General features: G+C 41.9%; 1 protein-coding gene across 1 annotated transcript; it reads left to right on the top strand.

Moving 5' to 3' along the window:
• Positions 1 to 370: 370 nt before the first annotated feature.
• Positions 371 to 8,140, top strand: LOC138210516 (BCL2/adenovirus E1B 19 kDa protein-interacting protein 3). The gene is made up of 6 exons (XM_069169705.1): positions 371 to 613; positions 3,759 to 3,909; positions 4,156 to 4,237; positions 4,748 to 4,821; positions 5,798 to 5,944; positions 7,380 to 8,140. The coding sequence occupies exons 1-6, from the start codon at positions 571 to 573 to the stop codon at positions 7,426 to 7,428; spliced, it is 546 nt and encodes a 181-aa protein (XP_069025806.1). The 5' UTR covers positions 371 to 570; the 3' UTR covers positions 7,429 to 8,140.
• The last annotated feature ends 8,906 nt before the right edge of the window (positions 8,141 to 17,046 follow it).

Here is a 17,046-nt window from a genome sequence, read left to right as displayed (position 1 = left end):
AAGTGGAAGTAAGGTCAAAGTTCAATTGTCCAACTCAGATTATCTGTGTTGGCTTTATGGGGTTTTTTTTTGTGTAAAAAATAAATACAAAAAAAAAAAAAAAAAAAAATCGATTCTATTTTAATGAGTCTACTTTTTGATTTTAATATTTATATATTAGAAATTAAAAAAAAAAAAAAAAAAAGATAAACAATAGGAATGCCTCGGTTGGGAAAGAGGGGTGCTATTGCCATCCCAAAGATTCACATCGCATCCCAATTTGAGGGTAATTTCAGGGCTCTCGTGCGTCTTGTTGACATTAAGCTCTCAGCCTGTTTTGTTTACCTCTTCCCTCCTGACACGTGGTAACGGGGAGGGGGGACAGGAGCGTGCGGGAAGGGGCGGGGAGCACAAGGGGAGCGGATTAGCTCAGCGTCGATGTCCGGTGTCCTCTTTGGACGACAACAAACACAAGAGTGATTAAGGGGAAACGCGTACAGGGCAGAAACCCAATTGCACCTGCTTGTCGTCTTCGGTCCGTGTCAGCATCTTCTCCGAGTTCCGTCTCCAGCCTCTCCCCGCCGTTCAAGCATGTCTCTGTCCGGCTCGCAGACACCAGAAGACGGACTCTACGGTGAGTGAGAGTGGCACATGGACCAGGCCGCTGATGTTGTTGTTTTTTTCCCTGTTGCGTCATGACAGTTCAATATTTGCCTTTCACCGTAGTTCATTCTCGCTAAATTTAAACAGCCAACAGATCAGCTTTTGTGTGTGCACAAAGCAGAGTCGATTTGTGTCGATTTACATTTTAATTTCACCATGTAAATATCATCAGTCTGAGTAACCAGTGCACGCAGGGACCCCAGTCCAGGTCTGATGTGCAGATATCCAACCACAGCTGCTCATCAGTGGAGACATGATACTAACAGGCTTGTCAGTCTGAGAGCAGGTGTGAGAGAGGATGCCAACGTCAGAAGAAGGCACTGCCAGTTTTTTGGTTGTCATTGTTGTTGCCACTGACACCGTCATTGTGTAAACGGATTCCCTGACTCACCTGTCCGTTTCTCTGTAAGCCAATTAAGCTGTGGAAATTTCCTGACACTTATAGCTCCACTGTGCTGGGTACACAGTTCTTGGCACAGAGGATGCTGGGAATCAGCTGCACTCTGACTTACTGTACAGAAATTACTGAGGTGGGGATTTGACTTTTTTAAAAAGCAAAACAGGGATATAAAATAAAGGCTGACCCATACTGGATTTTTAACGTCAACACTCATAAAATCTAACAATAATATATCAACTCGTAGTCTCTTGTTTAACTTAAACACATAAATATACTTGATAGGGATGCTCTGGATCAGGTGTTTTTAGGACTTGTAAACAAGAGAAATACTAAGTGGGACATTTTACAGTTGAAAAATAAACTTGTCAGTGCTCTCAAGTGGACAAGCTATGTGAAGGGGATAATACTTTATAATTACTTCAAACCTAGTTTGATATTTCTGCACTGCAATTTCTTGTTATCATCTGACATCAACACTGGTACAGTGCACTGGATGTGCAAAAGTCTAGCTCTGTTATCAGTATTTAATTTGAATGCTCCTTTTGAAAAATATCAACCCTCATCCTCTAATAATTACACCTCAATTTCAAGTTTAATATGTTAAATAAAAAGCTAAATTAATTCACATTTTCATCTATTAAACTATCATCAGAAGATAAGCACAAGTTCAAATTCTCCAATGAGGTGCCATCAAATCAATGAAGCAGAGGACGGCATCATTTTAAAAAGCAAGTCTAAACGAATGTCAGCACTGTGGAAAATGGGATGGAATTTATTTTTCCACCTCACTAAATGGAAAAAACCTTTTTGCAATTTGTGTTGTTGTTGTTTTTGGTGTTTCCACTTCGGGTTTTTAACTTGTAGTTAGATTGTTGTCCTTCGAGGTCCGGGACACAAACAAAAACAAACGTTTTGGACATAACTACTTTATGACTCCACATAAACTACCCTCCCCTGCTCTCCCAAAACAACCAGGCATCACTCAAACCCTCCTTTTCTGACTCCACCTGACACCCTGATAATTTGTGTACATTCCCTAAACTGGAAACAGGCGTTCATAACCTGGCAAAACAAGAATGAATCTGTTGTGCCGCAGTTCATTGAGTCTTTTTTCGCATCCAGCTCTTGTCCACATTACATAACGCTGATTTGGCAGCGGCACGGACGAATGTGTACATGATTGCACCATAGAAACTGATTTAGTGCCGCAGAATGGCAACAGATAGATAAGTCATCAGCGAAGCAGCTGTTATGTCATAAGTCCCGTCTGTAGGCGAATAACTAGGGCAATGGCACAGTTTCCTCTGCCCTCCCTCCCTCCAGCACCGTGCCAACTCATGCCTCTACCCCCTCCACTGCTGTTTGTGTGTCATAAACCCGGGTAAAGTGAAGATGGGAGAGATCAGATGAGAGGGAAGGATACTTTGGGAGGCGAGATGAGGCGAGATATTTTGTTAAAGCTGTCTGTGTCAGAGAGAGACACCGACAGCATGACAGGAGAGATGCAAGGGGAGGAAGGGAGAGGGTGAATGGCTAATCTCTAACAGAAATAAGATCTTACGTAAGCAAGCATGCTGTCAGCCCGAGTTAGGCCTGCCCTACTGTTTAGCTGAGGCCGTGTGCACGCCATACACACCAGCGTGCATGTGTGTTTATGTGTGTGCATGTGTAAATCTCTTCCTGCTCTTCTACCCATTGAACCTGCGTGTCCATTCATTCATTCGTATTGCTGCGTATGTTTTGCAGAGCGCACTGACAGACGGAAACGGACGCTTTGTTTCTCTCTCTCTCCATGTTTACGTGAATGGGTTTCGTACATGTGTGTAACGCGGCCGGATGTCCGTCCAGCGGTCCCTCTGGTCACCCCATGTCACGTCAGGGCATTTGAGGTGCTACTTAGGATATAAGTCACCATATGTCAGCGCACAACAACACACACCTGTCCATTCACAGTAAACAGTCGGCAGGTTGGAAGGAAACCAACAGGCTTCACTACCCACATGCCTTTTTTAGAGTTCAGTGAAATGGAGCCTATTAATACCGCAATGTGAAATGGGAATTTACAGAAATATTAAGTCCAGTAAATCTAATATGGTTGCCTGGATTATTCTAAGCCACTGACTAGGATGGTTTGTTTGGTCACAACAAGAGCTGAAGTCTTCAGTTATTCTAAAAAGAAAAAGAAAAAAATCGAATAGGTTGACATGACGATAAAGCAAAAATAATGTGGACAATGGAAACTAAAATTGGGAGGAAAATTAAACAAGTGTTAAGTCATGTTTTGGCCATTATGCAAAGACTAAATTCATATAGAAAGTATGAGTGTATCCAACCAGAATAGACAGAAAATATCACTGAACTGCATCATTCATAGAAAATGTGAGATTCATTAGATTTAAATATGAATATCTCTCATGGCTGAAAATTATGCTCAAAGAAATAGTAGATTAATAGTAGATTTTTTTTTTGTTAATTAAGGCAAAGTGCTAACATCTATTCATTATTTGAACAAAAATTACAATAACAATCTAAATAAAGGTCGAAAGCCTGATGAATGTGATGTTGTGTAAACAATCAGTTTTTAGGGTGTAGATTTGTTTACTCTCCTCATCATGACTCCTTTCTGGCTCATTACAGTCCGGCATGAAGCAGCATTGTTTTCTGTCCCCCTGAGCGTTGTTACAAACTGCGGCCTGTGTTGTCCCCCCCCTCCCAGGCTCCTGGGTCGAGCTGGAGGAGCTGATCGCAGCAGTGAGCCGCAGGGAGAGTCTGACAGGGTCGCAGGACAACATCTCCTCCACCCTGCAGGGGGAGCTGGAGAGGATCCTTCTGGAGGCGCAGCTCGAGTGCGAGAGGAGTCGAGACAGGTAATGCAGTGGGCTTTGTTTTGTTTTGTTTTGTTCGGGGGTTGAGCTGCACAGCAAGGTGTGGAAAGCATTTTCACAGTAATGAGCTTTTTTTTTCTGCCCTCAGAAGAACTTTGCTTGTTTTAAAAAAAATGTGTTTACTTTCTGTTTTTGTTTGTTTTACCACAAATGTTGAATTATTACATTGCACTCGGTGTATTTCTTGGTGTTACAGCCACATTGTTAATGTGTGTTTGTTGTCCACAGTCCTCCACAGGCAGTGACTCCACAGTCCACTGGTTCCCCGAGACCCGCTAGTGAGCAGGACAGCGACTGTATCACCATACAGGTGCTCATTTTGTCAACACTGACACATGTTCATATTCACTGGATCCTCCTTCCTGTAATCTGCAAACAGAAACGCACCACAGAGCCATTTAATGATGTAGTGAAAAGAATATAAACATTGTCTGTAGTTATGAAACCCACACAGCATGTGTCTGCATTACATTTTACATTATTGATGACTAACCACCAAAACACAAAGGCATCGTTTCTATTTATTTTGGAACACTTTAGAAATCCACTTGCGGATATAGAAGCTTTGCTTGAAATCGGTAATCATTATCAGGGAATATGTTTGGCATTTACGTAACAAATTATTTAGTGGGATCTAAATTTTTAATGTTCTGACTTCCAAGGGAACCAATCAAGCTGTTTTATAGAACTGTCTGTGAGCAGTTGTTTCTTCTTGTTTTAGATTTCCTCAAAAGATTTACGTGACCCATTTTGCAATGATGACACTGTCACAGTTTTACTTTTACTGTCAGACATCTGATGAACTGTGTGTGTGTTGCAGGAGGAAGGAGAGCGACGGGTGGACACTGACTGGGTCTGGGATTGGTCCAGTAGGCCTGAAAATATGCCACCAAAGTAAGACCGACTTGAATTTCACTATTTACTGTTGTCAGAGATCTAAGCCATGTTGCAATTAGCTTAGCTTAGCATAAAGATTTTATAAAGATGGAAAGCAAAGATGACCAGTTTTAAATTCTGCCTAGCAGCACCTCTAGAGGTCAGTAATTAACACTGCCGATCCAGTTTGTTTAATTTGTAATTAAAATGAATAGTTACAACAAAAATATGGTTTAATGGAGAGATGCATCCAGGAGCAGAGACTTCCTGATTGAAGTCATGTTGTCTTCTTGTTACTGTTGTTGTACTTTTTGCTGCTATTTCTAGATCACAAGTTCATTATTTTGTTATCCCGAGAAAACGACCTTTGTTATCTCAAGTTAATCAACGTGTTATCAAGAGGAAACAGAAGGTTGTTTCCTCTTCTTATATTCTTTAAACCTCAGATGTGTCATGCCACCCCATCAATTTGTTGATAGAAATCTAGTGTCACAGTCAACAGGTGTCCGTAGGCCGGAGTGGCGATGCGGTGGAGATCACTATGTAAAGTGGGATGGGCTTGCAAGTCTCATAGAAAACAAGAAATCTGCTTTTTGTTTTATCGAGATCAAAAAATAGTTAATTTATGATCTTGAGATAACGGCATTAAAAATAATCGTAAGCACGGCTTCCTTGGTTGTCTAGTCTGCTTGTTCAGTTTAACTTCAAGAGCACGTAGTGTTTTTAACTTTACTTATGGATCTTACCTTTGAAGCACATGAATCAACCTCATTTTTATTTACACTGCCACTCTTCACCTTTAATCTCCTGCAGTGAAATAAAGTCTGTTTGACAGGTAGCAGCTCTCCTTGGTCTCAGACTCAGTATTTTTCCTGCATTCTCAGTCTGCTCTCTTGTGCTCTCATTATCTCTGTTTATTTTTTTTTTCCACCCTTTCAATCTTCCTTCCTCCTGCATCTCTTATCTCCGACTCCTCTCCTCTCTCTCTCTGCAGAGAGTTTGTGTTTCAGCACCCGAAACAGCAGAGCTCCCTCAGCGTTCGGAAGACAGAGGTGATGAAGAGAGGAATCTTCTCCTCTGATGTCCTCCTCATTCTTGTTCCGTCACTGCTGGCTTCACACCTGCTCACACTCGGAGTCGGGTGAGACGAACTCACATCAATTACCCTTTAACCATTGGTATCTACTGCATGTACATTACAGGGCTGCAACCGTCCTGCCTCCAACTTCCTACTGTTGCTGCTTGTTAAGCTTTCCTCACACGACTCATAAGCACTTTGCAACGGTAGATTTACAGCTTGATCTTCTCACCAATGTTTTAAATAATGGGTTCTTTACTCCAAACAGATGTAGACAACAACAGCTTCACGTTTCATTTCTAGATGGCGCCTTTGAGCTTTCCCTGTTGCTGGAAGATTTTATCCGCTGTAGCTGGCTAATTATGATAAATTATCTCTATGAGTTGTCTTCCATTTTATCCAGCTGACTAGTTTCAAAAAGAGGATTTTTTTTTTTTTTTTTTAAAGATAGAGTTGATGGCAAAACCTGTGACAGCATGTTCCACGCTAAATGTTAGCATCTATATGAATTGAATGGAAACAAAGAAAGTGCATTTTGTTCTTACTTGAAGCGGTTTTCCCTCCCACGATGCTTCAGCTGCTTCTCTGGACTGTAAATTCCCCCAAATCCAACAACCAGTTCACTTCTGTAACTCAGCCCAATCTCTCATTTAACATTTCTTTCATTGTTTTTTCTGAAGAAGAAAAAAAAAATATTGGGTTATTTCCAATATTTCAGCCTCCACTTTGCAGCTTCTTTATTGAATGTGGCACACTCAACAACCTTTGAAAAAACGCTGGAGTCTGGTCCCGCTACAGGGACAGAGACCTCAAGGATTGAAAGGATTAGATGATTACTGTGTGAGCACGGAAAAAAAATGCAGCTCCCATTAAAAAAAGATATAAGTGCAGCACTTCTGGTATTTATGCATCATCACTTGGTTTGTAACTCACCAAAAAGTTGTCTTCAAATGTCCAGTTGTTACCTCTGAACTCATGTGACTCCTGACTCGTCCATTAGGTCATCTCTTCCGTCCAGATGGGATGTTTCGTTCGTCTAGGGTTTAATGGAAATGGTGTTCATTAAAAGATACAGTGGATATTTGTGAAACATAGGAAGCAAGCCAAATGGCATACTGTGAGAAAAGGTTCTGTTTAAAAGCTTGATTTTCAGAGTTTTAGGATTTTTAAAGAAATGACCAAAACCCACCAGTTTCACTTGACCTCTCCTACTGGTGTAAGGCAGCGATGCCAACCTTATATCAAACTTCGATACTAAACGCCTAATTTGTGCCATTGGTGAGCCCGTTTTTTTTTTTTAGATCATTTTTTAATATAATCTGTAGATAGTTACCTTTCATCAGAGCAGATACAAACACTGGTTCATTTCCTACACTTTTGCTCCTGTATCTTTGGTTTTGAAAAGGCAGAATGCGCTATCAAATCCCTAATTATGTTTGCTCAGGTTTACGGGTGAAGGGTTAATCGTTAATTCCTGCTTTCTCTTTTCTCTTTTTAGGATCTACATAGGAAAGCGATTGGCCGCTTCCACAACCTGTACGCTGTGACGTCAGATGTAGTCCAGCGCCCCCATTCGCTACCCGTCTGGCCAATAAGGTCACAGTCCGGCCTCTCTAACTTGCCTCCTTCCTTCCTTATGGGGGCAAACATATAGGACCCTGCCTGTCTGTACGTCTGTGTCTCTACACATCTGTCTACCCAGCAGTACTCAGTCAGTCTGTCCTTTCTGTCAGCCTCTTTTTCAGTCTGTGCATGTCGTAGGGTCCGGGTAGCGGATGGATGCCGACCACTGAGTCAGACTGAGGTCACTTTTACTCCCGCGCAGAGTAGCACTGATCTCATCTAGCTAAAGCATAATCGGAGGGGAGAGATTGCCCAGATTGAAGAGAAAGGAGAGAGAGAGAGAGTTTTACCCAGCTAGAACAATAAATCCCTTTGATAGGAGATGAAAACAGATCGATGGGAACGGTGTCGTCTGACAAAATGAGAAAGATAATAAGTGATAGCCATTCTCCCAACCTTTGAAAAACCAAAATGTCCATATGTTGAGAGTAATGACCCTCTGTAAGACTGAGCAGCTAAAGTGATTGTTGGGTTTTTGTCTGGCCTGATGGTGAATCTAACGTAGAGACTTTTAGTTGGCTGAGTGAATGTAGGAAGTGGCTCTGGTTGTGCTTTTTGTCCCACAAACCAATTAAATATTTGACCTCTGACAAAGACAAACATGATCCCATTAAACTTCACTCCTCAAAACCTGAATGTGCCTCTTGGGTCTTTTATTCTTCTCCTCCGCGCTCATCCTGGCAGCATTTGTTGTGCACATGTTCATCTCTTATAATAAATGCAGGTAAAACATTTTTAGCCAACAGCACAAAGGTTTGCTGAAGTAAGCTTTGGCCCCTGTACAATAAAAATCTTTAGTTTTTAGGCTTTGGTAGTCTGGAGATTATTTGTAGGCAGTCATAGACAACAGGAATGGAAGACTTTTTACAACCTACTGTGCAGTTAACAACCTGTAAATGAACCACAGCATCTGTTTAAAATTGATTCCTGTTTCCACATGAGGTAAATCACTGCTAATGACTGTTGGTTTATCCTGATAAGTTCTTTGCTGCTGGTTTTTTACCAGTGATGACTGTTCCTCCTGTCTAACCGAACTCTTGCACAAATGTTATGACATCACACCAACAAGTCTCTTTTCCATCTGTGTTTGTCATTCCCTACCCCACATAAGTCTTCCTTTTCTCTTTTTTTTTTTAAACACACTGCTGCTTCGACCCTTCAAGGATTTCACATTTTATTGCTTTCCCATAAACCATAAACCCGTTTCCTCTTAACATCTCATGAAAATAGCCGGCCTACATTTTGAATGAAGGGTTTGAGAAGCACACTGAGGCTTTGCTCTGGTGTCTTGGACGTAAAGGTGCCCATTTGTTGTCCAACCTGACCAAGCCCAATGAGTTTATCAGCCATTAGCTGAGTGTTTGATGTGAGGGGCCCTGCTGAGCTCATTAAAGCTACTTCTAGACGCACCGAGCTGACGGTGCAACAACAAGCCTGCCTTGGCAGAGCACAAAAGCACCTGGTTTCCATTCACAGGCAACCACACGTGCACACACAAGCAATCTATACTACTAGAACATTTTTTTGGCATCACTTTTACACAACAAGGAGCAGAAGGAAACACTTTGTAGGTAGATGAAAGGATTACACGTGTTTAGGAAATGTCCATTCATCATCTTGGATTGACATCAGGCTGTTTATTTTAGGCAATGCTGCAGTTTAACGGTTAAAGTCTGAAGTACTGCAGCTTATTGGAAGAGAAAAGTAAAGCAAACCAGAAAATAATTACCCAAGTAATCTGATTTGAGCTTCCAACAGGGTTTACAGATTGACGTTCTGCTTCAGCTTTGACCAACTTTTTACTGTAGTTTAGTGCACCGTTTTTCTTGGCCAGAGATCATTAACAACAGTGAAGGAGAGCCCCAATTTGTCAACAAATTTATTTTAACCAAAAACAAGAATAAAACAACATAAAAATGTAAAGACAAAAAAAAATATTGAGGTACAATTTTTGCATACTTTCTAAAAAAATCAGGGCGTTATTTAAGTCATTAGGAAACATCCTCTGGGAACCATGAATATCTGCACCAAATTTCAAAGTAAACCACCAGACGTTTCACTCAAAAGCAAAGATATGAAACTCACTGTGGCACCACATGAAAAGTCCGGGGACGCCAGAATCAAAATACTTTTTCCTCGTAAAAGTCCAGCATTAAAGATTTTACTGAACTACCAAAGTTTTAGCAGCAAGTAAATATAGTCATTATGCAGAAGGGCAAATTGCAGAATAACATATTATTATTGGCCTGTAATTATTGGTGCATCATTGTACACATTAATGTTGCAGCTTGTAAAGGCTTTTTAAGGTTCAAGGTTATTGTTTACAGCTGGGTATTTTTGTGAATGCCAATATATACACGTAAAAATACCACATCATTTATTTGATTACATTTCATTTTATTAACTAGAATCAGCAGTAAGTAATCCAAAATTTGAGTAAAAAGTATAAGATTTCGAATTTAATATTGAAGTATAAATATTAAGTATCAGAAAATGGAGACACTAAAAGAAAGCACAAGTACTACTAAAGTACATGTGTAAATGTACTTTGTTACTTTCCACCAGTGTGGGAAACATTAAAATCTCATGGTCATCCATCTAATATTATCAAGATATTTTAGTCTGAACCTAACCGGATGACAAACCAAATCAAAGTCAATTTGATTGTAGTGACATTTCTCAGATTCTCGTCAATTAAATTGATAAACATGACAGTGAAACTATGATAAGAGGTGTAATAGTAACAGTAATTCAGGCCATCAGTTTTGGCCTGGAGGTTGTCCCTGGTTCAACCCCCTGAACGGTTTATCCTTATCTCGGGACAAACTGGCGGCCACAGGTGGGGCAGGCTGATGGAAATCATCATGTTCTCACAGTTTCGTCCCCTGTTGCCATAAACCTTCGTGACTTCTTCATGGCAGGGGACCGTGTTAAGATCTGTCCACCCTGTACTATTCTCCGCAATTACTACAGTGAACAACATTAAACACCATCTGTGATTTTCCATACACGTCAGTTGTGCGGAGCATACATGGAGGTACATGTGGAATAGGGGGAAATAAATGAGTTTGAGCAGTTGGTGTTACAAAAGAAAAAGTACAATCCTGTTCTCAAAGGTGGAGGAGACTGAAGCCGAGGCAGAATGTGGAAGAAGTCTGTTCATTTCCTGGACCGAATTTTTTAGAGATCGGACATCTGCCTCTCTGGGAAATGCATTACCTTCCTGCTCGTATACTGCGAGACAGGAAATAGAGAGTCTGGTTTCAAAGAGTGTGGATGTAACAAAAGAATTCAGCTTCCCTGGCGCGGCGTCTGCACCTTAACACTAAAACAAGGTCACTAATTTGAGCCTCCTCCATCTCAAGTAGCTTTACTTTACCACATGTGGCCCACTTCCGCCTCATGGACCGCTCATTATGAGGTTATAATTCTACAGAACAGTGATGTACTCTAAAAAAAATCAGACGCGTAATCACATACAGCTTCCCAAAACAACACACTGCTACACAAGAGAGAAAAACTTTTTAGTTTGGGCTCATGAATCATGAAGATTGAATGCATTAACTTCCCATGTCTGATATTTGCTTGAGTAAATACAGGATGAAAATTTGTGGAGGTCACTTCTGAGAACAGCAGCAGTTTGATTAATAGGCCGGATATGTGACGAGGCACTGAGGTGCAACAAGGAGAGTGAAAGAAGTTCCTTTAAATAATTTGGTGGGTTTTTTTTTTTTTTTTTTTTGCTTCCTGTCATGTACTCATGTGCTTGTCATCTTGGATCTGTGCCAGATTACACACTGGTGAAAAGGGGCGATAATTGCTCCCTGGTGCTGTCGCCCCTCTCCTCACTCTTGTGTACGCTGCTCTTTCTTCCTCACAGTAGTTAATCACGCTGGGCGAGCGGGGCACCGACGTGGACGTGAACTGCACTGGGACTGAACAAATGACCCAGTGTGCTGCTCTGCCGCTCTGCGCCGTTTCCCGCCATAGGACGGATCTTTCCAGCCCGGACACGTTCGGTCTCGGTGTGCCAGAAATTCAAAGGATTAACGAGAGCACCTGGAATAAAACTCACTGGAGCACAATGCACTGCTGTTCGTACTGTGTAAACAAACAGCTCAATGCAGTATAGGTGTGCTTTGTACTGACATCTTGAAGAAATTGTCCCGCACATGGTTTGCTCTGAAGAATCCTTTACGGATGTGTTGAGTTGAGTAAAAGGGGGGATATATTTGTCACACTGTAGATGAGTGGGTGTGGCTTCATAATAGTGTTGAGTACAAGGATCAAGACTAATACCTTCAGTATGCTTAACTTGGGCAGCTCTTCGGATGATCAAATACCTTCGGAAACCCCCTCTCCCCCAACACCATTGGAATGAGGGGGAGCTGTGCCAAACATTTGTATTAACTTTCGGAACCAATCGGGATTGGCCACCATATGACGCATGTTGTATGCTAAAACTCACCAAGCTGTACACAACAGAGACTCCCTTCCTCCCGTCCAATGGGAGCAGAGTGTAACACATAGACTGTATTATTAAAGTTGAGGTAGCTTTTGGGTCTGAAAAGTGAGGCCAATACAGAAGGGACATAACGTGCAATACCACTGATGGCCACTAGGGGTGGGCTCCAAGAAGGCTCTGACTCCATAGACTTCCATTCAACTTCTCCAATGAAATACAAAGTCAATGCAATGTTCCTAAAACCATGATGGTGTCATTAACTAAAGTCGCTCCTTCTTGTTAGTTTTCTAGCTGTCCATCTGAAAATAATCATTAATTAGATATTAAGCCTCAAAAAGCGGTATTTTCTGTGGCGTATCTGTTTGACTGACAGGCCTGGGGTGCAGTCAGGTTTCTGCTATAGGTGGGCGGGCGTAGTATCTTCGGGTTCCCAATCAGATTGAGTCACATAACATTGCTCACTTCTTCCCAGCTCACCCAAATTTGGACACTTCTGGCTCCAAAATAGCAAAACGGGTGACGTCACTGTTGGTTGCCACTTGGTGCAACGTCATGTCAGTAAATGACCATTGCAGACTTTGGCTTCAATTCCTCCCATTTTTATATAATTACTACATCTCTTCCCTCTCTATGACCTGCGACCTTTCATTTTGCTTTCTAAGAATGTGAGAAGTGGTTCTTTTCAGTGTCCCGAATCATTAGAATGAGTTCATTTTAATAAGTAATTCAAAAGCTCTGTTAAACGAATCATTCAGTGCTTGACCGGAGCCCAGACTGTGCAGTCCCACTCACTGAACTGCTCCATGGCCAAACGGTGTATATTGCACATGATGCCCAGCTTCCAGAAGTGCAAGTGCTGTCGCTTTGACACGCGCCAAACTCCATTTAAAATTCTTGATATTTTAAAAGTTTCCTTCCCAAATTCTGGAGATGAACACAGATTTTTAATGACTTTTAAGGTCTTTTTAACTGATATACAGTTCGGCTTTATCCTTGAACTTGCTGAGCCTAATATCTGCAGAATGAGTTGCTGATAACTCAGGATTTACCGTCACTGTATCGTACATTCAATGACCTAATCTCAGAAAATGCACAGTGGAAAGATCTGAGATAGTTTCCAGCCAAAAGCTCTGGCACAGGGTCAACAAGAGCCTTCAGTGGAGAGGACTGTAATGTGTGGGAATGTATCCCTGACTGAGACTCCAACTAGACAGAAATGAACGAATCATTCCAAGAAGTGATTCAGTACAGTTTGTTCACTAACAAAGGCAATGACATAGGCTTTAATGGTATTTCATGAAACAATAGAACAGGAAGAATTTAAATGTTGACCTGATAATGGTGCTAGATGATCATCGCAGTTATGAAAAATGCATTCGGCGGAGAAACTGAACATCTGGAGCAACTTAGTGGCTATCCATCCAATATATGTCAAAATTTCACACAAAACCTTATGGAGGCACTGGAGGAAAAGTTAGAAGATCATCAAAGTCAGTAGGATTCAGCATCTGGGAAACATAAATGTCTGAAGCAATCTTCATGGCAACAAAAGTTGTTGAGATGTTTTAGTCTGGACCAAAGTAGTGGTACTCTTTCCTATAGCCGTGCCACTAGCATGGCAAAAAAACAACAACAAAAGGTTGAGTTGGGGGTGTTCATGTGAGAAACATAGAGAGGAATTTACCAAGCTGCATGGCTGACTTGGTGTCAAGTATACTGTGGTGATTTACAGCTGTCTCCTTCCACCGTATGAGGTGTGTAGGTGGAGGCGAGACGTGCGCTGGAACGGACTGAATGAGTTTGAACGCATCCAGCTGGTGCGAGTGACTGAAAGAGCAGCTGTATAGTCTGAGATGGTCTGAGAGTGAACTCACAGTTTACACATGGCAAAACTATCAACTGAAACTTCTAACAGTGGCTTTGCGGGGGCTTTCATTAATATGCTTGTATAATATTGAGTAATTTACTGAGAGGCTGAAACCACATTGTTGTTTTAGAAAGGCTATGTCCCCCCCGTTCCACTGAGGTTATTCTGAGAATACCTTTGTATCATCAATCTTCCAGCATAATAGCCGTGCTTTTCCAAGCAGGGCAGGTTTATGTTACAGTGTCCACAACTGAGGCAGCTTTGAGCGATTTCCCAGAGCGATATGAAGTCGGGCGATTCGGTCAGGTAAATGGAATCGAAAAAATGATTTCATCAGTTTCCTGTTATTTTCTGAGGTTTGGATTCTAACTTTTAGACAAATCCTGGACTGATATCTGAACTCATCTTCAGCTCGATCAAATACGTTCCCAGCGGCTTCAGTTGAGGTACCTCAGGCCGGGAACTAAATAAACTGTAATAAACGGGGCCTCATTTCGAAACATTTCCTGTTCTATATTAGCTCAGAGTATTTTTTTTCTGATTAATTTTGGATCTATAACATTTGATGTATAATTTGTATTCATGCCCTCTACACTCTACGTTAGACGATTCCAGGAAACTTGACAGCTTTATCCACCATGACTTACCAATTTGGCTCAAGAGTTTGCAGACTAAATATGCTGCAGGATGTGGGTCCATTTATTAAGCCTCTGCCTCGGGTTCAGAGCTACAGTCGGTCTAATACCAAAAATTCAGGCAATTTAATGCTGTAATTTGGGTTTGGAGCGAGTCCCCTTCGACCAGACTCGGGTGCGGTTTTGATAGATGCTGCAGATTTAATGAGGTGTTGGATCAGACCCTTCTGACTTGCTGACTGGCTGCTGTTACGTAACTTCATCAGGTAAGACAGTGCGCAGCTTGTAAGGTACAGCATCCCACAGTGTAATGACCACATAAGTACTCAGCGCAGGAGCGAGGAGAGTTATGGCCACCTCCAGCTGCGGTTGTAAAAGTCTGTCCATTCTTCAAACATAAGTCAACTGATGTAAGTCGTTTTATGAAAGAACTTCTTGTGGGGAGAAACCTTCATGTGGTGAATGTAATTATTATTTTCTTTAATACTGTAATTCTCTGACATAAAAACACATTTCCCACAAAGTCTCAACCGGTTAATCTTTTTCAATTACGCCAGAAAAAAAAATCACATCAATGAGAAAAACATATATTCATGCGTGCCCTTCATGCAGCGCGCTGTGCCAAGAGAATAAAATGGGAGTTTAAGTAACTTGTAGGGACAGTGAGTGATAGTCCACAATAGTGTACGAGTAAATCATAAAAACACTTACCATTGACAATTTAATCCTGCGAGCGTGATATATTATCTGACGATACCACACCAGAGGAAGAACGACCAAAACCACATGACTGCAAAACATCTGCGAGAAAGACGACGCACAAAAACGCAAAAAGTACAGAAGGATGGATTTCGTCTTTGGCAGAATCTGATGAGAATTAATGCTGTTCATAAAATATTTGTAGGCCATGCAAGTTTGTCCTTTTTTTTTTTTATACTTGGATTACAAAAATCTTCCCTTGATTTGTTATTAATGCGCCACATGCTTTCAATTAGGTACATCATCCTTGTTTTGTCTTGTTTTCTTTTTTGGTTCAAATGTTTGGAAAAATGTGAACGGTCAGAGCTCCCATAAGCACACAAACGGCCTTCAGTGTGTTTCAACGCTGCTTAAAACCCCAATTTCATGTCTGCTATGTATCGGTCATTAGTAACCCAGTACGTTTTGTTGTCATTGCGGTTACGGCAGCGCTACAATATTTAGTGCCTGTTACAAAGTAATGTGAAGTTGAGTTACGAGTCCGAGGATTTGGTCGTATCGGTATCACAAATAAAAATAGTCAGGAGATGGTGTCAGACACATTTGGGGTTTGGTTTTTATCTCGGAGCCAGCTGTGGCATTGACTGTCTGACCTCATCAACCGCACCATGATGTGAGTCAGCCCAGGTCCTCTGGCAAACCGACGTGGTCTGCTGAGCTTCTGGCTGCAGCTGCCGACAATGCACGGAGGTCTACTGGGCTTTCTGTGGTCCAGAACCCCCAACGCCTGTAAATGATCATTCTGAAAACCAATCAGGGAGCAGATAAAACTCTGAGCGTCCTGTAGCTGGCTGGCTGGAGTCCACGCGCAACAAAAGATTGGAAGACACTGTACACAGTCTACCCACAAGGAACACCTGTGGTACTTCAGTAAATGTGTGGAAACTATGACTCAGCCACTGGTGTTTGTTGCTATAGATACCTGTGTTTATCCTTTTAAGTAGGAACATCATCTTGTAACCATTGAGACTTGAAAGGGTGAAGCCTTCAAACATCATTAATAGTTTCAGTGTTTTTTGTGCTCGGTGGTAGTGACCCACCCTTGGAATTAAGCTTGAGTGGCTTGAAAAATAAAATGCAACAGGAAAGGAAAAAGGGAAAACAAACATTGTTAGGACCTGAGCCTCTGCAAACTCAGCCAAATGTGGCGAGTCGCGTGGTGCCAGACATGCTGACGACCTGGAGGCCGCGTGAGCCAGCAGCTTGTCTGTAGCTCTGCCGGACAGTTAACGCGGCTTGTTAAGGCGCGAGCTCCAGAGCGCTCATTTCCTGACTTTGCCCGGAGATGTAAGAGGGAAGCGAAGGCACGTTGGGAAAGGTGTTAAATCTGATCACCGGAAGGAAAAATGAAAGAATCTTCCTTGTATTTCAGGCAGGAGTGTGAAAAAAAAACAAACTAGAAGTTTAATTGCTGGAGGTGGGAAACACATTTTCAGCAATTCACCCGAAGCGTGAACTCGAGAGTCTAAAAATATTCTGGGCACAATTTGGTCTGAAACATGATGTCAGTGGCAGAACATGGGCTCCTAGGCTGAATTCAGAGCTGCTGGTGTACAGTGGATTTTTTTGAGCGAGCCGGTGGGAATCTGGTAGCAGCCAGTGAGAGCCAATGCAAAGAGTTTCCCCAGGTCACTCCTTCTCTGCATGGGGCCGTATGAGGAAGGTTTTAAAAGCAGGTTCCGGACCCTGATGCTCCTCCCTCAATCAGACTCCTACGATCCCTTCTTCACATCCACATACCAGTTCAGACACACACACACACACACACATATACACACACACACACACACACACACACACACACACACACAAAACA

Source organism: Embiotoca jacksoni, unplaced genomic scaffold (genome assembly GCF_022577435.1).
Source record: "Embiotoca jacksoni isolate LCO1_2020_lvr unplaced genomic scaffold, fEmbJac1.0.p SCAF_10, whole genome shotgun sequence".
In the NCBI taxonomy this organism is placed as follows: domain Eukaryota; kingdom Metazoa; phylum Chordata; class Actinopteri; family Embiotocidae; genus Embiotoca; species Embiotoca jacksoni.
Note: the sequence above shows the minus strand (reverse complement) of the source record. Positions and strands in the feature narration are given on the sequence as shown.

Coding starts and splice junctions, on each gene's coding strand:
- LOC138210516 (XM_069169705.1), top strand. CDS start 571: ATGTCTCTGTCCGGCTCGCAGACACCAGAAGACGGACTCTACG. Junction 3,910..4,155: donor TGCGAGAGGAGTCGAGACAG/GTAATGCAGTGG, acceptor TGTTGTCCACAG/TCCTCCACAGGCAGTGACTC. Junction 4,822..5,797: donor CCTGAAAATATGCCACCAAA/GTAAGACCGACT, acceptor CTCTCTCTGCAG/AGAGTTTGTGTTTCAGCACC.